At 40.5% G+C, this 17,177-nt stretch overlaps 1 protein-coding gene across 1 annotated transcript in view; it reads left to right on the top strand.

The window, feature by feature from the left end:
- Positions 1 to 15,612, top strand: part of xkr6b (XK, Kell blood group complex subunit-related family, member 6b) — a 76,941-nt gene extending 61,329 nt beyond the window's left edge. Inside the window, exons 2-3 of the mRNA XM_026194570.1 lie at positions 7,612 to 7,808; positions 8,577 to 15,612. Of these exons, the coding sequence (XP_026050355.1) occupies positions 7,612 to 7,808; positions 8,577 to 9,547 (1,168 nt within the window). The 3' untranslated portion in view covers positions 9,548 to 15,612. The remainder of the gene's footprint in view (positions 1 to 7,611; positions 7,809 to 8,576) is intronic.
- The last annotated feature ends 1,565 nt before the right edge of the window (positions 15,613 to 17,177 follow it).

Here is a 17,177-nt window from a genome sequence, read left to right as displayed (position 1 = left end):
AGAAAACTGACTGATTCAGAAGACAGCCTCCTTAAATGTCCTTGAGCAACGAGCAGACCCGTACTGACCTAACTGGTAGAGTGAAAGCATAATGTTTTCCTTCAGAAGTCAAGCATTACTTCTGATGCTTGACTAGAAGTAATGCTAATGCTATGTAGCCAATCATACATAGACAGCTATCTGTTTGTTGCCCCTGCTGACATCTCCGTGAGATGTTGTGCAAGACAGAAGCATCCATCCCTGTGCTCACATACGGTATGCGACTGTGGTAAAGAAGAGATTGTGTGTGTGTTACATCACTTTGTGCATTCCCAAAACTATTTTTCTGGAGTTAGTGTTGGTATATGTGTTCATAATGAGGCCCACAATTTTTTTTGCACACACATACATATACAAACACACACACGAGAAAATTCTGTGAAAGTCTGAGTGTGACTTTGAGTCTTCAGTTACAATATTCAGTTTTCTGTATGATAGGAAAGGTTGTCCAGTAAAGTTAGAAAGGCCAGAAGGATGTACAAGCTGAAAGAGATAAACTGAACAAAAAAATAAATTGTTATGTTATAGTACATCGAAAGGAGCCAGCTGAGGTGATTCGGGCATCTGACAAGGATGCCTCCTGGGCGCCTCCTGGGTGAGGTGTTCCGGGCATGTCCCAATGGGAGGAGGCCCCGGGGCAGACCCAGGACACGCTGGAGAGATTATATCTCCCGGCTGGCCTGGGAACACCTTGGTGTTCCCCCGGATAAGCTAGAGGAGGTGGCTGGGGAGAGGCAGATCTGGGCTTCTCTGCTTAGGCTGCTGCCCCCGTGTCCCGGCCCCGGATAAAGCGGAAGAAGATGGATGGATGGATGGATGGATGTTATAGTACTTTTTTATCTAACAGTAAACAACATCACCATCATCCAAAACCAAGTTTTAGTCTAAAGCCCCCTTGTTTTTTGTTTCTTTGTTTAAGGGCTTTGAATCTATGTGGACCTTTCTTTCTTTGCATGTTCTCTCTCTGCCTGTGTGGGTTCTCTGCAGGTACTTTCAGGTTAATTGGTGATTCTAAGTTGGCTGTAGGTGTGAATGTGAGTGACAGTGGCTGTCTGTCTCTCTGTAGTAGTGGTGTGACAGGCTGGTGACCTGGGTGTACCAGGGTGTACAGTGCCTCTCACCCTATAACAGCTGGGATTACCTCCAGCACCTTCTGCAAGCCTGAAATGGAAAAAGAGAAAAAAAAATCAGTAAATCTTCCTTTCAAAAAACTGCAATGTCTGGCATCTTTTTCTTTTTGTTGTTGTTGTTTTTTTAAAGACCATTTTTATCTAATAATAATTAGTCAGTACAGTGATTAGGCTTTGTTCATTTTCTGTCAGTCGGCTAATTAATAGATTAATTATTAAATAATTGTTGCAAGTGCTATTTGAGAGTTTTACTGAGGTTGTTATAACAGGTCTCAACATACACTGAATTTTCAAGGTTGTGGTAATATTGTGAAAGTATGGACTCGCAATGGGACGTTTTCTACAGTTAAATTCATGAAGGCTGGTGCTGGAAGAAGTAGTACGTGTTATAACCACTTTGCCTAGAACAGAAGAAAACTTAATCCCATCCCAGAAGAAAGTGTATAAGTGTTCTGAAAAGAGATAAAGGCATAAAAAGTAAAGATATTAAGCAAGAGGAATAGAGGTGTAAAACTCTCTGATAAAGGAGGTTTAAGCCTCATTGAGAGTCGATGTGTGGCCCCATGGAGTGACTCAGGGTGTGACTCATTGCAGCTGGCATTGCCTCCACTTTAGACACACACACACACACGCACACGCACACACACACGCACACACACACACACACACTTTTTTATATACCCACAGACTTTGCGTATGTTACATGTCCCCTGTGCTTAGTGTTCTGCAAGAATCCCACCTGTTTCAGCTGATGCATGAGCTCTGCTTCATGCTGCTTGTGATTGTCTTATGAATCAGCCTATGACAAGATATGAATACAGCCTGAGCTGCTGAGCCTTCCCACGAGCATGACTGAGAAGACAGATGCTGTTAAACTTGGCAAGGTGCGTGTGTGTTTGTGTGTGATCCTTTTAACCGCACTCTCGAGAGATTAGTGTAAGGGTGGTTGGATGACTCAGTGGTCAATGACTTTGGAGGAGAAGGAGGAAAAACGCAGCCAAGTCTTCCACATGGTGTGGGTTTGTCATTCCACCCATCTCTTACAGCAGCTCATGCTCTGATCTCAAGATGTCATACAAATAATACAGTTCAGTGTCTGGATTTGTCCTTTAGCGCTCCCGTCTTGGTTTGGTTAGTATATTTAAAAGGTAGAAAGACCTCGTGGTTGTGATTGTATACATGGGTGCAACGTGCCATGGTGATGGGAGCTTTTAATGGCTGCCTGCACTCTGACAGCAATAGCAGACAGCTGGTCTTGGAACATGACCCCGGCTTCGCATTGAGCTGTTAGGCCATGCGTACGCTGCCTAACGAGCCATGAGTGATCGCTATGATCTCACCACAAATAATTCATGAGGAGCCCTGTAGAGGAGCTATGGACCTAAAAGGGAAAGGAGGGGAGAGGAAAACGCATCAGGGACTCGAGGAGTACCCCAGCGTAAGTGGAGAGAGGGTCAGGAAGGGAAGGGGACGAGGAGAGAGGGGCAGAGATAGATCCGTCTGACAAATGTGCCTGGAAAAAGAAAGGAAATCCCCCCCTATTACCTACCGTGCTGACAAGTATGTGTGCGCAATCATGTATCCATCTTTGTGTGTATGCGCACGCTTTTTTCTCAGAAGACGTTTGTGTGTTACTACATCTGAAAAGGCACAGTGGGAGTGTTAACAGTATGCATCACAATCGCAGGATGTGTGTGAGATTGTAGGAAGGGAACGTGCTATGTGTTTGTGTGTGTGTGTGTGTGTTGGATACATGATGAAGTGAGCTTGGATTTTTCTGACAGCCCTGAAACCCAAAGTGTTTAACTCTACAAGTTTTTTTGCTGAATCCGAGGCAGTATGAGTTTATTCTGAGAAACGAAAACAGCAGACGAGAGTAAATGACAGATGTGGTTTAGTTTTGTGTCCTTAGACGTGCTGAAGCAGTCTAAAAATAAATTAAGGGCTAAAATATTGTCATTTAGTTTCTTTTTAGTTCCTGTCCCATTATTGTAGTTTTTCTTCCATTTCTTTGTTTCCTACACATCCTGTCTGTGGCTTTTTATAGGTCCAATCTTTAATTTTTATTGTCACTTAGTTTAGTTAGATAATCACTTTCTTTTAACATTTTTGCTTCCAATTTTGCTTTGTTTTCTCACCCCTGTGAGTGTCTGCTCTAAGTGATTATTTCTACCTGTACTTTGTCACCTGTCAACTGTTGTCCTTGGGCATTAAAATGTGTCATACTTTTTTTTTTTTAACCTTTTCATTAAATATTTTCTTTGACATGTTTTGTTTTGTTGACCCAGATTTTCCTCAGTTTTGGTCATTTTTCAAAAACTGAAGCTCAACTAGCATGCGTAATTAAGCTGTTTCTCAGGGACTGGAGTTTTGACCTCCATTTTTAGCCAGGAACTTACCCAAGCTCTCACAGTGCAAGATGTGGGGTACACAGTGGACGGTTGGCAGTCCATTGCAGGGCTAAAACAGAGAGACAGACAAGCACTCAAACATATTGTCCATTTAGAATCGCTAGTTAACATAATATGCATGTCTTTGGACTGTAGGAGGAAGCCAGGTCACCTGGAGAGAACCCACGCAGACAAGTAAACCCAACACAGGGAGGCTCCAGCGGAGTCTTGCTGATAGTGTTAATCACTGCACCACTGTGGTGCCACAATATGTCTCACAGAAAAAAGGAAAACCACAACCTTAATGACTAGTGCCACTAGTATTAAAGTGCCAATGCTAAATTGTGATGGTGACCCTGTTTAGCATCAGCCTGCTAGCATTATTTCACTCATGTTAGCATGCTGGCAGTAGCATTTAGCTAAAACACTGCTGTGGCTAACCACAGCTGCTCATTTCTAGATTTTTTTAAGTGCACAAGCTATGAAGGCCATGAAGATTACTGTTTCTGATGGTGGCACTACAAACTAGTGAGACGTATCTATGGAACACAGGCTAATGGAAACTGGGGGATGGAGACAAAGGGCCTGTGTAGGTCTCTGTGGCATGTCATTAGTGAGGGAGTGGGGTTGACTTGTTCCATCTGACATTTACCAGTCTCACAGAAAATGTCACGGAATGCCAGCCTTTACCTCTGAATATAATGGTGCCTCTTGCAGCCCAGAGCTATTGATGCCAAAAAACTTGCCCATTTTGCCCCTCTGTTGTTCCTCTTATCCACTGTCCTGAGAAAAACCTTCATCCCTGTGCTCCTAATTTCCTTGCCAAGCCAGATCTAGCTCTGCTTTACTCCATTACTCCATGTAATCCCACTGCATGGAAGGGCTTTATATAACAACTTTAAGAACAGAACAGATCTATTACAGTAAGTTCAAAAACTTTATACTGTATGCGTATTTCATGGTTATGTATGTTTTATGCCATTTTTATTCTATTTATCAACCACATTTTCAATTCTGCTAATAATAATAATAATAATAAACTTTATTTATAAAGCACACTTAAAAACCAAGGGTATGCCAAGGTGCTTAACAAGTAAAATAGAGTATAGGAGGAGGATAATAGAAATAGGACCAAAGCAAGTACTAAATATGCAAGCAGATAACTGTCACTAATACATAGGAAAGCAACAGGTACAGAGCAAACAAGAATTTAAATGAGCATAAAAGTGCATGATATAAAATCATAAAAGAAATATTAACTAGAGGGAAAGGCAAGATTGAATAAGTGGGTTTTTAATCGTGATTTGAACAGTGCAATGGAATCAGATGCGCGGAGGTCGAGAGGAAGGGTATTCCACAGGGTATTCCACAATGACAGTATGAGCTACCTATAGAAACCTACTGTTGAACCATGAACATGTACCTCATTATACAGCTAGTGTCTAAAGTCTGCAGATTAAGATTTTCTGTCCTGCGCTGTCAGTTATGTTTTAGCCAAAGTGAAAATGCATCATTAATATATCATTAAAAGTTTTGTTTATTGGGGTATAAATTACAAAATATGATTAAATATTCCTAATATTTTCATTTTTAAAAGACCAAAAATAGCAGAAAAAGCAGACATTTTTAATGTTTCTCATACATTTCTCATACACTGGTTTTAATATGCATAATATGCATACTGAACTCCTCCTTATCTCCTCTTTGCAGATTAAATAGTGTAGCATTATTAGCTGTCTAATGTCATGTACATATGTCAGATTTATAAAGTGGAATAAGGTAATATAACAAAGTACTGGCCATACAATTGCAGCACAATTTGGGATGGCCTACAGTAAGACAGTGATTATGCTGTGTTAAAACAGCAAGACCTGAAAAAAAATGGAAACTGTGTCATGTAGTGAAAGAGCGAGTCAAGACGTCCACTAAGAAGTCAGGTTTTACTAAAGGAATGTTAAAATATTGCTACATTGCTACATTTGATGGGCCAAAGACCCCTATCCTGAGATATAAAGTTGTGTATCTACACCCTCATTTTGCTACACAGATCCTTATGCTGGAGGATAATCATATTGTCATTTCGGGGAAACAAAGCATATATAGAGGTCATCAATTATAGCTTGAGCACAAGTAATTATGTACCATATGTATATTAAGTGTTCTCACATTTAACTGAAAGTCTTGTCTCTTAATTGGAGTTTTATGGTAAGGAGGAATCTCCTTCAAAACAGTGACCAAAATCAGTCAGACTCTATTTGACAAACGCATTCTTTACAGTGCACTGTTCTCAGCCGCATTTCAAATTAAACAGCAATCTCTTACCCAGTACCCAAATGCAAAAGCTAATTATGCTGAAAACCACTCATAAGCATTTTCTGGTTGTGTTTGTTACGCTGCAGTGAATTTGGGTCTCACTTTTAGGAGCTGCATTTAGATCCTTTGGTTCTCTGTTTGTTTGGGGGAGTGCTACTGTCTAGTCTATTTCTGTCCTTGCTACACTATTGTCCTCGGTTGACTGCCTTCACATCAAGTGCTGGATTTATCTGGCCACTCTGCCAGCTCAGGCAGATAGACCCTGCAGCTACCACCCAATATGCAATAGAGGAAGTGACTGTTAAGATAACTATAAACCACTATAACTGTCAAAGTCATTTATGATAACAGTTTTTTCTAGAAAGAAGAAACAGCCCTGCTTTGATTTTGTTGTTTTACATTTTTTTTGTTCTGTTGGGTGGATTGATATTTCCACAGAGGATTTTTAAGCATGTTGTGAGACGTTCCTGACCACAGTAGGGATGTCCGTGAGCTCATACAAGGCTGAACTTGGAAAACTTTCTGAAATCTCATTATAATTTGAACGTGGCATGGTATGATTGCACCAGAAGTGAGATTCAGTTACCTTCCACATCTCAGCTGCATTACCTAATTCTCCGGCTTCATCAGAGTCACTTCACTATTATGAAACCCCTTCAGTCATGAAAGTAGCCACTGCACCAGCTGACAATATGAGTCATGTGCAGACATAGAATTATTATTATTATTGCCTTGCTTACTATCCTGTCCTACTTTCATAACAAGTTCGATCACCGCACCATTGAAGGCCAGAGAGATGATCATGCGTTTTCAATGCGATCATACTAGTGGTGTGTTTTTCTGCTTTAGACAGGGCTCCGTCTATGCTACAAATCATTCTTTTTGTTTGATTATTTGTTTTATCACAATTTTATCACTGAAAATTCACAAGGTTTTGCAAGATCCATTAAATATTTGAACCATTAAAGTCTACTTAATCTGTTAGCAATCTGAAAATCGAATTTTCCACATTAAGAGCTGATTATGTGATTACACAGTTGGATATACAGCATAGTCACCCAAAAATGTATTTAGATGCACCTGTGATTCTATTTTTTGCTGTAATTGTCAAAAAGTGATAATGTTACTTTGTTTATTATTAGATCACAGCGAGTGGTTCTTACCTGCATTATCTTTAAATGTGTTTGTGATATTGGGTCCACCCCATTAACATATTCTCTGTGTAATATAAATATAAACCCAATATGACCTCAATAATAAAAAACAAACTATCATATCTACAAAAACTGAAATTGAAGGAACTTCATAAAGTTGTATTAATGTTGTATTGGATTGTGGTGTATTAGATTTAACAGTTGTGCCTAATAAAATAAGCAATGAATTTCTTAGACTGTTAGGATAGGTTACCATGGTTATTTTCCTTCTTTTTTTCTGTTTTATCAGTTTTAACTCTACAGCGCACTGCTCTGAGAAAGACTAGCAAAAGTTAGCTTGAGGCACAGAACTCATCAATATATTGCTGGTAAAGCATGTAGCTATGTTTCCCTTTTTTAGTGCTGCTAAGAATGCCCTCTAGTGTTGACAAAAAAAGTGATTTCATACTTACATTTTTGCCTGTTTTGCATAAATAATGTAAAGTATTTATTATTGTGTAAACCGTAAAAGACTTGAACGCTGGAACTGTCTAATTCTTCACCTCCTCCACCTCTCTCTCTGTCTCTCTCTCTCTCTCTCTGCAGATACATCCGCACGATGTACCTCGGCATTCAAAGCCACCGGCAGAAGGAGAACCAGCGGCGTTTTTACTGGGCTATGATGTACGAGTATGCCGATGTCAACATGTTGCGGCTGCTGGAGACTTTCTTAGAAAGCGCCCCTCAGCTGGTGCTGCAGCTCTGCATCATGATCCAGAGCAACAAGACTGAGTGGCTGCAGTGTAAGGGCTTCTCTAAGGCTGTGCATGAGGAACATTTGATTCTGATATTTTGCTGACAGTTCAAGACATTTTCTTTTTTTGTGTGTAATGCATCAAACACGTACCGAGGTCGTCACATGCCTCCATAATCTCCAAGCGACAGTCCATTTTTTGTGGAGTTCACATATCAGCTTATTTAGTGTTACCAGCAGTCTTCACCACTTGTATCAGGTTTCCAACACTCACCACTCTTGTTACTGAAACCTCTTTTGCAATTCTAGTTTTCTCTTGGAATACAGTTCCCCAAGGAAGGCAATTCAATCATAACAAGTGATACCCTTCTCCGCTAGGGTGTCTTTAGAAACGCCATCAATACATTTGCAGAGAGGCAGTATGTTTCTGCTCTGCAGATAATACTCTATCATTTTTCATGCAGCAGGTTACTGCTCCGACATATCTGCTGTCTGTACAATTATATGTCTTAAGGAAACTGAATTGGTGCACTAAACGGAGACTGTGTTGACTGGATGACGTGGGATCATCCTGGTAATAATATGCCTTTGAAAAAATGTGATGGATTGCTTTGGATGTAATAAAACATACTGTTTGCTAGGAACAGCAGCAAGTCCAGGATAAAACCATAAATCTTCAGGTTATGATTCATGCTTAAAGATGAAACTGGAAACTTCTCTCGGATGTTTTTAGAACCATCTGTCGGTAGGTGTCAGTATCTTTTTAATTCTTAGCTTTCCTCTGCTTTTGTTTCCTCTCTCCTTTCATTTTCTCTAGGTCTTTCTGCCGTGTCCTCCCTCCTGTCCCTGGCATGGGTGCTAGCCTCTTACCACAAGCTTCTGCGTGATTCACGTGACGACAAGAAGAGCATGAGTTACAGAGGTGCCCTGGTGCATCTGTTCTGGCGCCTTTTTACCATCTCTTCACGGGTGCTCTCCTTTGCCCTCTTTGCCTCTGTTTTCCACATCTACTTTGGCATTTTTGTGGTGCTCCATTGGTGTGCCATGGCTTTCTGGGTCATCCATGGCGGCACTGATTTCTGCATGTCCAAGTGGGAGGAGGTACTGTTCAACATGGTGGTGGCCGTGGTCTATGTCTTCTGTTGGTTCAATGTACGAGAGGGCCGGACACGGTACAGAATGGTGGCCTATTACACAGTAGTACTGTTAGAAAATGCCATCCTCAGCTCCCTTTGGTATGCGTATCGCGACCCAGCCACCACTGACGCCTATGCCTCTTTTGCCCTCTGCGGCGTCTTCCTGTGCTTTGCCTCAGGTGTGGCCTGTATGGTTCTCTACTACGGGGTCCTACACCCCATGGGCCCCCGACTGAGGGTGCTGGCCAGCTCCTGCTGTGCTGAGCTGTTGTGGGGCCTTCCGTTACCCCCTGAAGCTGAGCCAATGGCTCCCACACCAGGGCCCCGTGGCTCCCAGGCCACTCCAACACGGGGTCTGGCAGGGGAACATGTGGACTCAGACGAAACAGCCACAGACACCTGCCTTCCAGTTTTCCAGGTGAGGTCCACAGAGCCTGTGGATGCAGCTGGTAGGCCCATCCGACCTGAGGGTCCACTCATCAAGATAGACATGCCCAGAAAACGTTACCCAGCCTGGGATGCGCACTTTGTGGATCGGCGCCTGCGCAGGACCATAAATGTGCTTCAGTATGTCAGCCCTAATGCGGTGGGCATCAGGTACAGGGACGGTCCACTTCTTTATGAACTCCTGCAGTATGAATCCTCCCTCTGAAGGCTTCTCCCACAGCTCTGTCATCCCCTCATCCACAATATGATAAACATGCTCTTATTTTCTTTCACTTCTCCCCTTTCCTTCTCCCCAGATATGATCTCTTTCCATCCCGCATTTCGACTCTTTCCTTCTCTCATCTGTGGTCACTCAATTTCCTGCAGGAGATGTGTGTTTTGTCAACCGGAAATCTGTTAAGACAGTCTAAACACACAGTCATGATTTATTTTTGGAAATAAACATACAGTACAGAGAGAAAATTATGAACCTAAAATATGTTATGTGATATAAACAAATCCCTCTGCACTGATATAGGGGGATTATGTATGAGAGTGTAGATAACATATGAATGTTTCATTATGAAATGTGTTTAATGCATTATACTGTATTGGTGATTGAACCTGTGAATACTTGTGAAGGGCATACTGTATGTCCCCGGGACTTGCGCAAAGCCTGCTGGGAATGATGGAGGAGAGGGGGCAGGTCTTTGCATATGCCCACATTTACCACCATTCTTTATGTAACTCATTGAACTATATGATAATGTTTACGAAGTCCTCAGCCTAAAATTCCTTTAATGATTCTGTAAATTCTAACAATGCACACAATCACAAATTTTTCCAAAAGACACAGTTCTGAATATATCTCCCTTCAGCAAGCTTATATGGCACAAGAGCGTCCCAGCTATGCCACTTTTGTTACAAATTTCAAATCAAAACTACAGCCTGCGTGGAAGAAAAAAAAAAAAGCACACTGACCTTCAATCAGTTTTACCCACACAATCCATTTTTATAGTACAGACTGCCCTCCAGTGGAGGCAAGCTCCAACAGCATGCCTTAACTTATAATTGTATTTTTTTCCCCATATGGTTGTGACAGCACTTGAGATAACAAAACACAATGAAGGGACTGTAGTAGAAATGAGCACAACGTTTTCTAAATTTGTGAGGAAGTAGAAAATCATATGAAAAACATTCCAAACACAAAAAAGATTAGAGGTGTTTAACAAAGACTGAAGGAGCAAAGTGCAGAGACAGCCTTCAAGGAATCCTCCACCATTCCCTTTTGAATCCTTTTTCAACCTCCCTATGTTGTTTTTATATTTAAAAAAAATGGTTTAGGTAATACACACTTATTGGCTGCAAAGCCCTGTAATAGGTTATTGGGGGGAAAAAAGAGGTCTGAGAAGATATTTCTGTGCTATTATACTTCAGTGCATATTTGTGTCCACATTGATAGTTACTGACATAGCTTTATATTTTGCCACACACACTTTTTTAACATCGCCATGTTTAAAGGTATATTCTCCTCAACATCAGTGTGCCCTAAAAGAGATGATGCTCTTATATGGGTGTACAGGGCAACTGTGCTGACACCTGCTATATCGCAGTTGAAACAAAGCCAAATCGTATCTTACAGTACTGTCTTTCCAATTTATTCTGCCCTCCCCCCTTGAACCAGTTGAATGAGTCTGTGCGAAACGTGTGCCATCTAAAGGCCTGCTGTACAGCAATTATACACTTAAATACATCTCCTGCTGAATCTGCAGGAGCTCTCCAAAACCGATACCCAAGGGAAGACACTGAATTCACTCGAAGAAGTGAACGCAGTGATCCTTCGAAGTCAAAGGAGCTCGACTAACATTTCTAGAGAGGGCTACAATTCATGAGAAAAAAAAAAAGAATGCTTTTCATACTTCAATTGTATCTATTTACTCGATGACTCATCTGAATACGTATATAATGTGTGTTTTTTACATTGTAGTGTTTGGCATGACTTTAGTATGAGGCATTAGTACAAATGCACCCAACAAGGGATGCCCAAGAGCTCTACGCAACACAGAGATTCCTTTTCCCCCTGGCTCACTGGCTTTCTGCTTTGCTGTGGCCTCACGTGCCTGCTAACATCGTACTGTAAAAGGCAGACACCATGTGACTCAGGGCTAAAGGTGAAAGAGGGTTTTTGCCAGGGTTGGAAAAGAACACGAGGGCAGATCGTGGCAAAGGGCCTGATTGAAGTTACGTATGATTCCTTGAATGATCGTGTGAAAAGGTGAATGTTTGGCCCGGCGTGTGCTGAAGTGTTATCAAGTATGCTTGAACGGTTCTGGGTGCATGTGTGTGTCCTCAGCCCTTTCCCACGATTCTGTTCTCCTGCCGATTGTTCGGCTCCATCCTCGGTTGCTGCTTCGCCCTCTTCCCCGTCTCTGCGGTGCTGGGCCTTGGTGCGCTCCCGTGAAAACACTCTCACACTCTCTGGTAACTGAACAGCGTAGTTGAGGCTGAAACAAACTGAGATCCTGACATGAGAACATGCAATGAGGTACACTGCCATGACCAAGAGCTTCAACATCCAGGGTCTGCTACCCTTCAGCGTAAAAGCGATGTTCAGCCCTGAGTAATTGAGAGCTGTTGGGTCAGCTAGGCTGGAGCAAACATCCGACACACCATATGTATAGATATACATGTGTATGCAAATAACCAACTTGTTCACTGTTTACCACAGTAGCCAGAGTATAGTTCCTCTATGTTGTAGTGAATGAACAGCCATGTTAATAGTTCATTAATAAGTAAATAATGAATAATAAGTATTGTTAAACTAAAAAAAATCTAAAAAACAATTAAAAAAACACTTAAAACAGCCAATACAGGGGTTCCTCAGGACCAAAAAAACAAGACCACTGAACCAGCTGACTCAGGGGTGTCTCAATGCAGTTCTCATCTCCAGGCATGTCCTCAAGGGTCTCCATTTTTTTTCCTTAACATACTGCATCCTAGACGACTCCTCGGCTGGGACTGTACCACTAAATTATGGTTTGCACATTTTTATTTATTCATTTCCTTCATGGGAATGATTATTCATTGTGATTAACGGGCGTAGGGGCAGTTTTTTGTGGTAGTTGGCTGCCTGGCATATAGTGCATCCTTTCTAAACACTGCTGACCTTTTCCAGAAGTGGACACATGTCCAAATCAGGTGCAAATACACTGTGACTCATTCATTTTTGTGTGCATGTGTGGTTGTGTGTGGAATGACAGTATTGTATAGATTCAAAAACAAGATTATGTACAACTGGGCTGCATTTCATTTAGTGGTGCTTGACACGTGACGCAGAATATTTACGCCTGCGTAACCGTGTCATTAAAATAAGCATAATAATGGCTAGGGATGCACTGATCGTTAATGCCGATACCAATGTTTTCCATGTTGTTGTTATTTATTATCACTTTTACGCCAGAGAGTCAAAGATATCTATACTTACAATTTATTTTCATTTAGTCATCACAGAACAGGTGAATATTGACCACTCCAACTGGTAAAGATAATTCTTTTTGCAGATATGCCGATATTAGTTGCTACTGATACCAGTGTTCATTACGTTGGTGCATCCCTAGTAATGACAGTTAAAGTAATTACAAAGAGTCTATATGTACAATTCTGGATTTTTATAGAACATGCAGTATATTTTAAATATTTCTACAGAGCAATCACCACTTTCTCGCAATCTGTAACTAGTAACAATGATTAGCTAGAAGCCAGATAATAAGCGGATTTTACGTTTTATGTATTTTTCTTGTGTTCTTTAAATTATACACGGGTTTCAAGAGCTAAGCTACACACAGGTTTAAGCGGGAGTAGGAAGTATACTATTTCGTGTAGCATTCAGGCTGCCACACTTTATACCATAAACAAGGTCACAGAGAAATCCCTCGCACAGGACAGTTTCTGTTAGGTTACCTTCCAAACACCACATCGTCCGAGAGCCACAAAACACAGCAAGAGGATTTGAACAGCAAAGCTTGCTCTTCTCAGTCCTTGTTGTGCCTTGTTACTTTGGGTGCTTCGAACCAGCCATGGCAGCCAGGTCCGCAAACAAATGCCAATGTCTTTCTTTACTTGTTTCATGTGCCAGCACACCCACCAAGATGATAACACCAAACAATATTCTTCCTGTCTGTGACCCCTTTCCCACCCTAAACCAGATCAAGCCAGGTTCTCAATTCTGTGAGCTAACACCTCCGTTGACAGTGCTATTTAGTCTTACAGTTTCATCTAAGATGTCATCTCGAGGACTGCGCTGTTTCCTCATTATGGTGTTACATCTGGACTTTACTGTGTGACAGAATCAAGTGATGGGTATTGTGTGAAACCCAGTAATTGGTTATGTCAAAGACATAGGAGAAAAAGTACGGCAATACTGAACATCTTCTGTACTTGAACCCAGGGTTCCTCATCTTTTCGAGTATGACGCCAACCCCAGCTGATTCGGCGAGTAACAATATAACAGTTAATAGTCCGTTTAAAAGCGTTAGTTCTGAAGTGTTTGATGGAGAGTCACGGTCGCAGATAACCAGCCAAGTTACCGAAAGATTTGGCCAATGATTGTTTTTGTACTTTCGTCTATGCCTTTACATCTTCTTCTGTCTTGCAGTTATGAATGATTTGTAGTGCTAAGGCGTAAACTTTCTGTGTCGTTTTCTGTGTCTTGTGTGAACAATACGTCCTCTAGCCAAAACAAAAATGCCTGCGTTTAGAATACAACATGGAAGAAACTGACGACAAAAAGCGCAAAAAATCAGTTGTTACGTCTTCTTACTGTGGAATGATCACGAAACAGGCCCAATCACTGCTTCTCTTTTGAATAACCTCATTTTCTGGATTTTCTACCACCTCCCAGCATGCCTTTATGACTCATCGTGAGGTGACCCTCAGCATTTAGCATGCAAGTGCTCTCGACTGCACAAGAAACCCTCTGATTTTTGCATTAATGTGTAGCAACAGGCCATTGTAGTGTTTGACCTGGTTCGAGTCTATACCTTTGTGTCATGACCATCCGTTTGACCACAGGGGCAGAATGTTCAGATGTTAAAAAACGGTGCATTTTTGTTTTCTTTTTTTTTACTTTTATTCCTTCTTTACGTTTTTGTTCATAACCTGGTGCTGAATAAATACATTTAAAAAGGTGCTACCGCTGTGGACTAAGAGTCCACTCTTTGGCTTTAGCCTTCCAGTTGACTGAGAGATCCTGCATACCACAAACGTGCAGTCTCAAAATGCTCTACAGCCAGCACCTCAAATCCACACAGTTTACAGCAGAACTCAGCTCTCAGTGGTGCCATTTTGATTTCCCAGTCTGCACAAAAAAAAACAAAAAAAACCCAATAGTTACTCTACTGCTCATATAAGATTTATTCTACTGGGTTCCGCATACGGTACGTTTTTGTTTTACTATAATTCAGTCTGCACTAGGATTTTTTCTTTTCGGACAGAATGAAAATGGCAGATGACAAAATGCATCTTTTTAGCAAATACACAGGAGCACAAATGTACTTCTGCTAATGGAATTTGGGTAAAATATATATATATATAGAACGTGATTGCTGTGTTGTAAATTCCTGTCATCTATATGTCCTTAATCTGTGTGTATCTAATTTTGTTGTTATTGTAGAATTGGCTGTAATATTTTGTTTGAAAATGGATTTGATATTCCAACGAAGCGACTATGGTTGTCATATTAATTGCTGCTGATTTTTTGGAATCGTTATCAAAGGTGTTGGGAAATATTGCTTTGTTTATATTCAATCAATTTATAGGTTGTGTTAGCTTGTTGGTGTATTTCACAAATCTATCAGGATACTCCGTAGGCTATATGGTATATCCGGGGTATTCCAAAAGTTGGCACAATGTTAGTACTCAAAAATTGCTACAAATGTAGCATGTTTATGAAAGTGGACCCGTACGACCCATGTTGTGATTGAGTACATATAAGGAATGATTTCTTTGTTGTTGTTAAATATAAAATGTAAGTAAATTGTTTCATGGAATCCCCATTCTTTAAAAAAAAACAAAAGAAGCAAAACTGATGTCCAGTATTGTACCTACGCCCTATTTTTGGGAACAATATGAATATTATTAATAACATATGGTGCTAAAGTTTTTTTTGTATGTTTTGGTTTTTAGATGAAAAGAGAAATATTATGCTGAAAATGTAATGTTAAGCCTTACTGTAGATTCATATATCAGACTGTTCATCCCAGAAGAGAAAAATAAATATAGTATTTGAAAGTGCACTATATATCTGTAATGTCTTCACATGCATGTCTCACATTTTTGTCAGATGACTGTGACTGCAGTCGGACTTTTTTACCAGCTGGGGTAAGAAGGGAAAAGCTGTTTCTGAATGTGACCCATATAGGTTGGGATTAGTAAGTAAAAGTAAGCACAACTGTATGTTCGAGAAATGCTTCACAATAGAAATGTACATCCTTTAGTTGAGCTTGTTTAAACCCTGCACACACATGCACACACATACACATTGGCTCTCCAGAATACAAGACAAAATGCAATAGTTTTGCAGATCCACTGCAACTGAATTAAGTAAGTGTATTTTCATATTTGAACATAGACTGCTAAAGACAACTGGTAAAAAAAATAGAGAGAGGGAGCGGAAGTGGAATTTGTAAGTTAGCTCACTTATAAATGAGTGAACAGTTTCTAATTTTTAAGGAGATACACAAAATATCAACTAACACTCCAGAAAAAAAAAAAAACACATTACAAAAAAGTTAAAAATTGATTTGTATGTTATTGAGTTAAATAAGTATTTGATCCCCAAGCAATTCAATTCCATTTTATTTATATTGTGCAAAATCACATCAACCTTGAGTTTCCCTTAAGGAGCTAAGCAAAACATGGCTTACTTGGTGGGGAAACCCTTTTTGGGAAGGATGGCGGTAAGACATTTCTTGTATAGCTGGTCACTCAGGGGGAATTCTGGCCCACTCCTCTTCACATAAACTCTCTAAATCCTCTAGGTTTCTAAATAAATTCAGTAATTTTTAAATGTTTCATTTTAAAAACCCCAAAATCGATCAATATGTAAATATTAAACTACTGGAGTCAAGACGTTTCCTACATGAATGACAGCCCATTCACAGACACTTGCCTGTAGCATGAAGTCATAGCTCATGCACAGGTTTAACTCTGTGCACACAGAAATGTTTGATTTACAATTGTTTAACACTCTTAACACATACATAATTCTGCACAGTGAGGGTCAAAGAGAAGAAACGGCTGAAAATTTAATTAGAGAAACAAATCACTGATGACCAGTTCCTCATAGTGTGAAATAACATACAGCAAAGAATAGCCATCACCTGCTTTATTCACGTGTTTGGGAAAACAGAGCCTAAGTACCACCATTGAGCTGTCCCTCTGTTACAATCCTTTCTAATCCTGCTCCTCCTCATCACTCACAGCAAAAACTTTAGCATCTTTAACTTTGCAACCTACACCTCTGCCTCTGTAAACGATGCATCATAGCTGGTCTTAAGGCTGCGTGACAAATCACCCCTGACACTCACCTCCACCCCATGTCCGCACTCTCATTTTCGGATAACTAAAAGCTCTCAGAGTCATCAGCTGTTAGTCAATCTAATCTCTGATGACTTCACGTCAGTGGGCTATTGTTTAAAAATCCAGTGAGATTTGTTTTTGACAAAGAAGGCTCAAACTCGATTTTAAATAATTTAATAAATCCCGGGCAAAGAGGAGTACTATATGAAGCAGTAAACGTAAAGCATTAAAACAATGAAGAAACCTACCAGTTATATAAAACGCAAACACCCTCTAAG

The sequence above is a fragment of the Astatotilapia calliptera genome, chromosome 15, assembly GCF_900246225.1.
Source record: "Astatotilapia calliptera chromosome 15, fAstCal1.2, whole genome shotgun sequence".
Classification (NCBI taxonomy): domain Eukaryota; kingdom Metazoa; phylum Chordata; class Actinopteri; order Cichliformes; family Cichlidae; genus Astatotilapia; species Astatotilapia calliptera.
The sequence above is the reverse complement of the archived record's forward strand: the minus strand, read 5'-3'. Positions and strand labels throughout refer to the sequence as shown.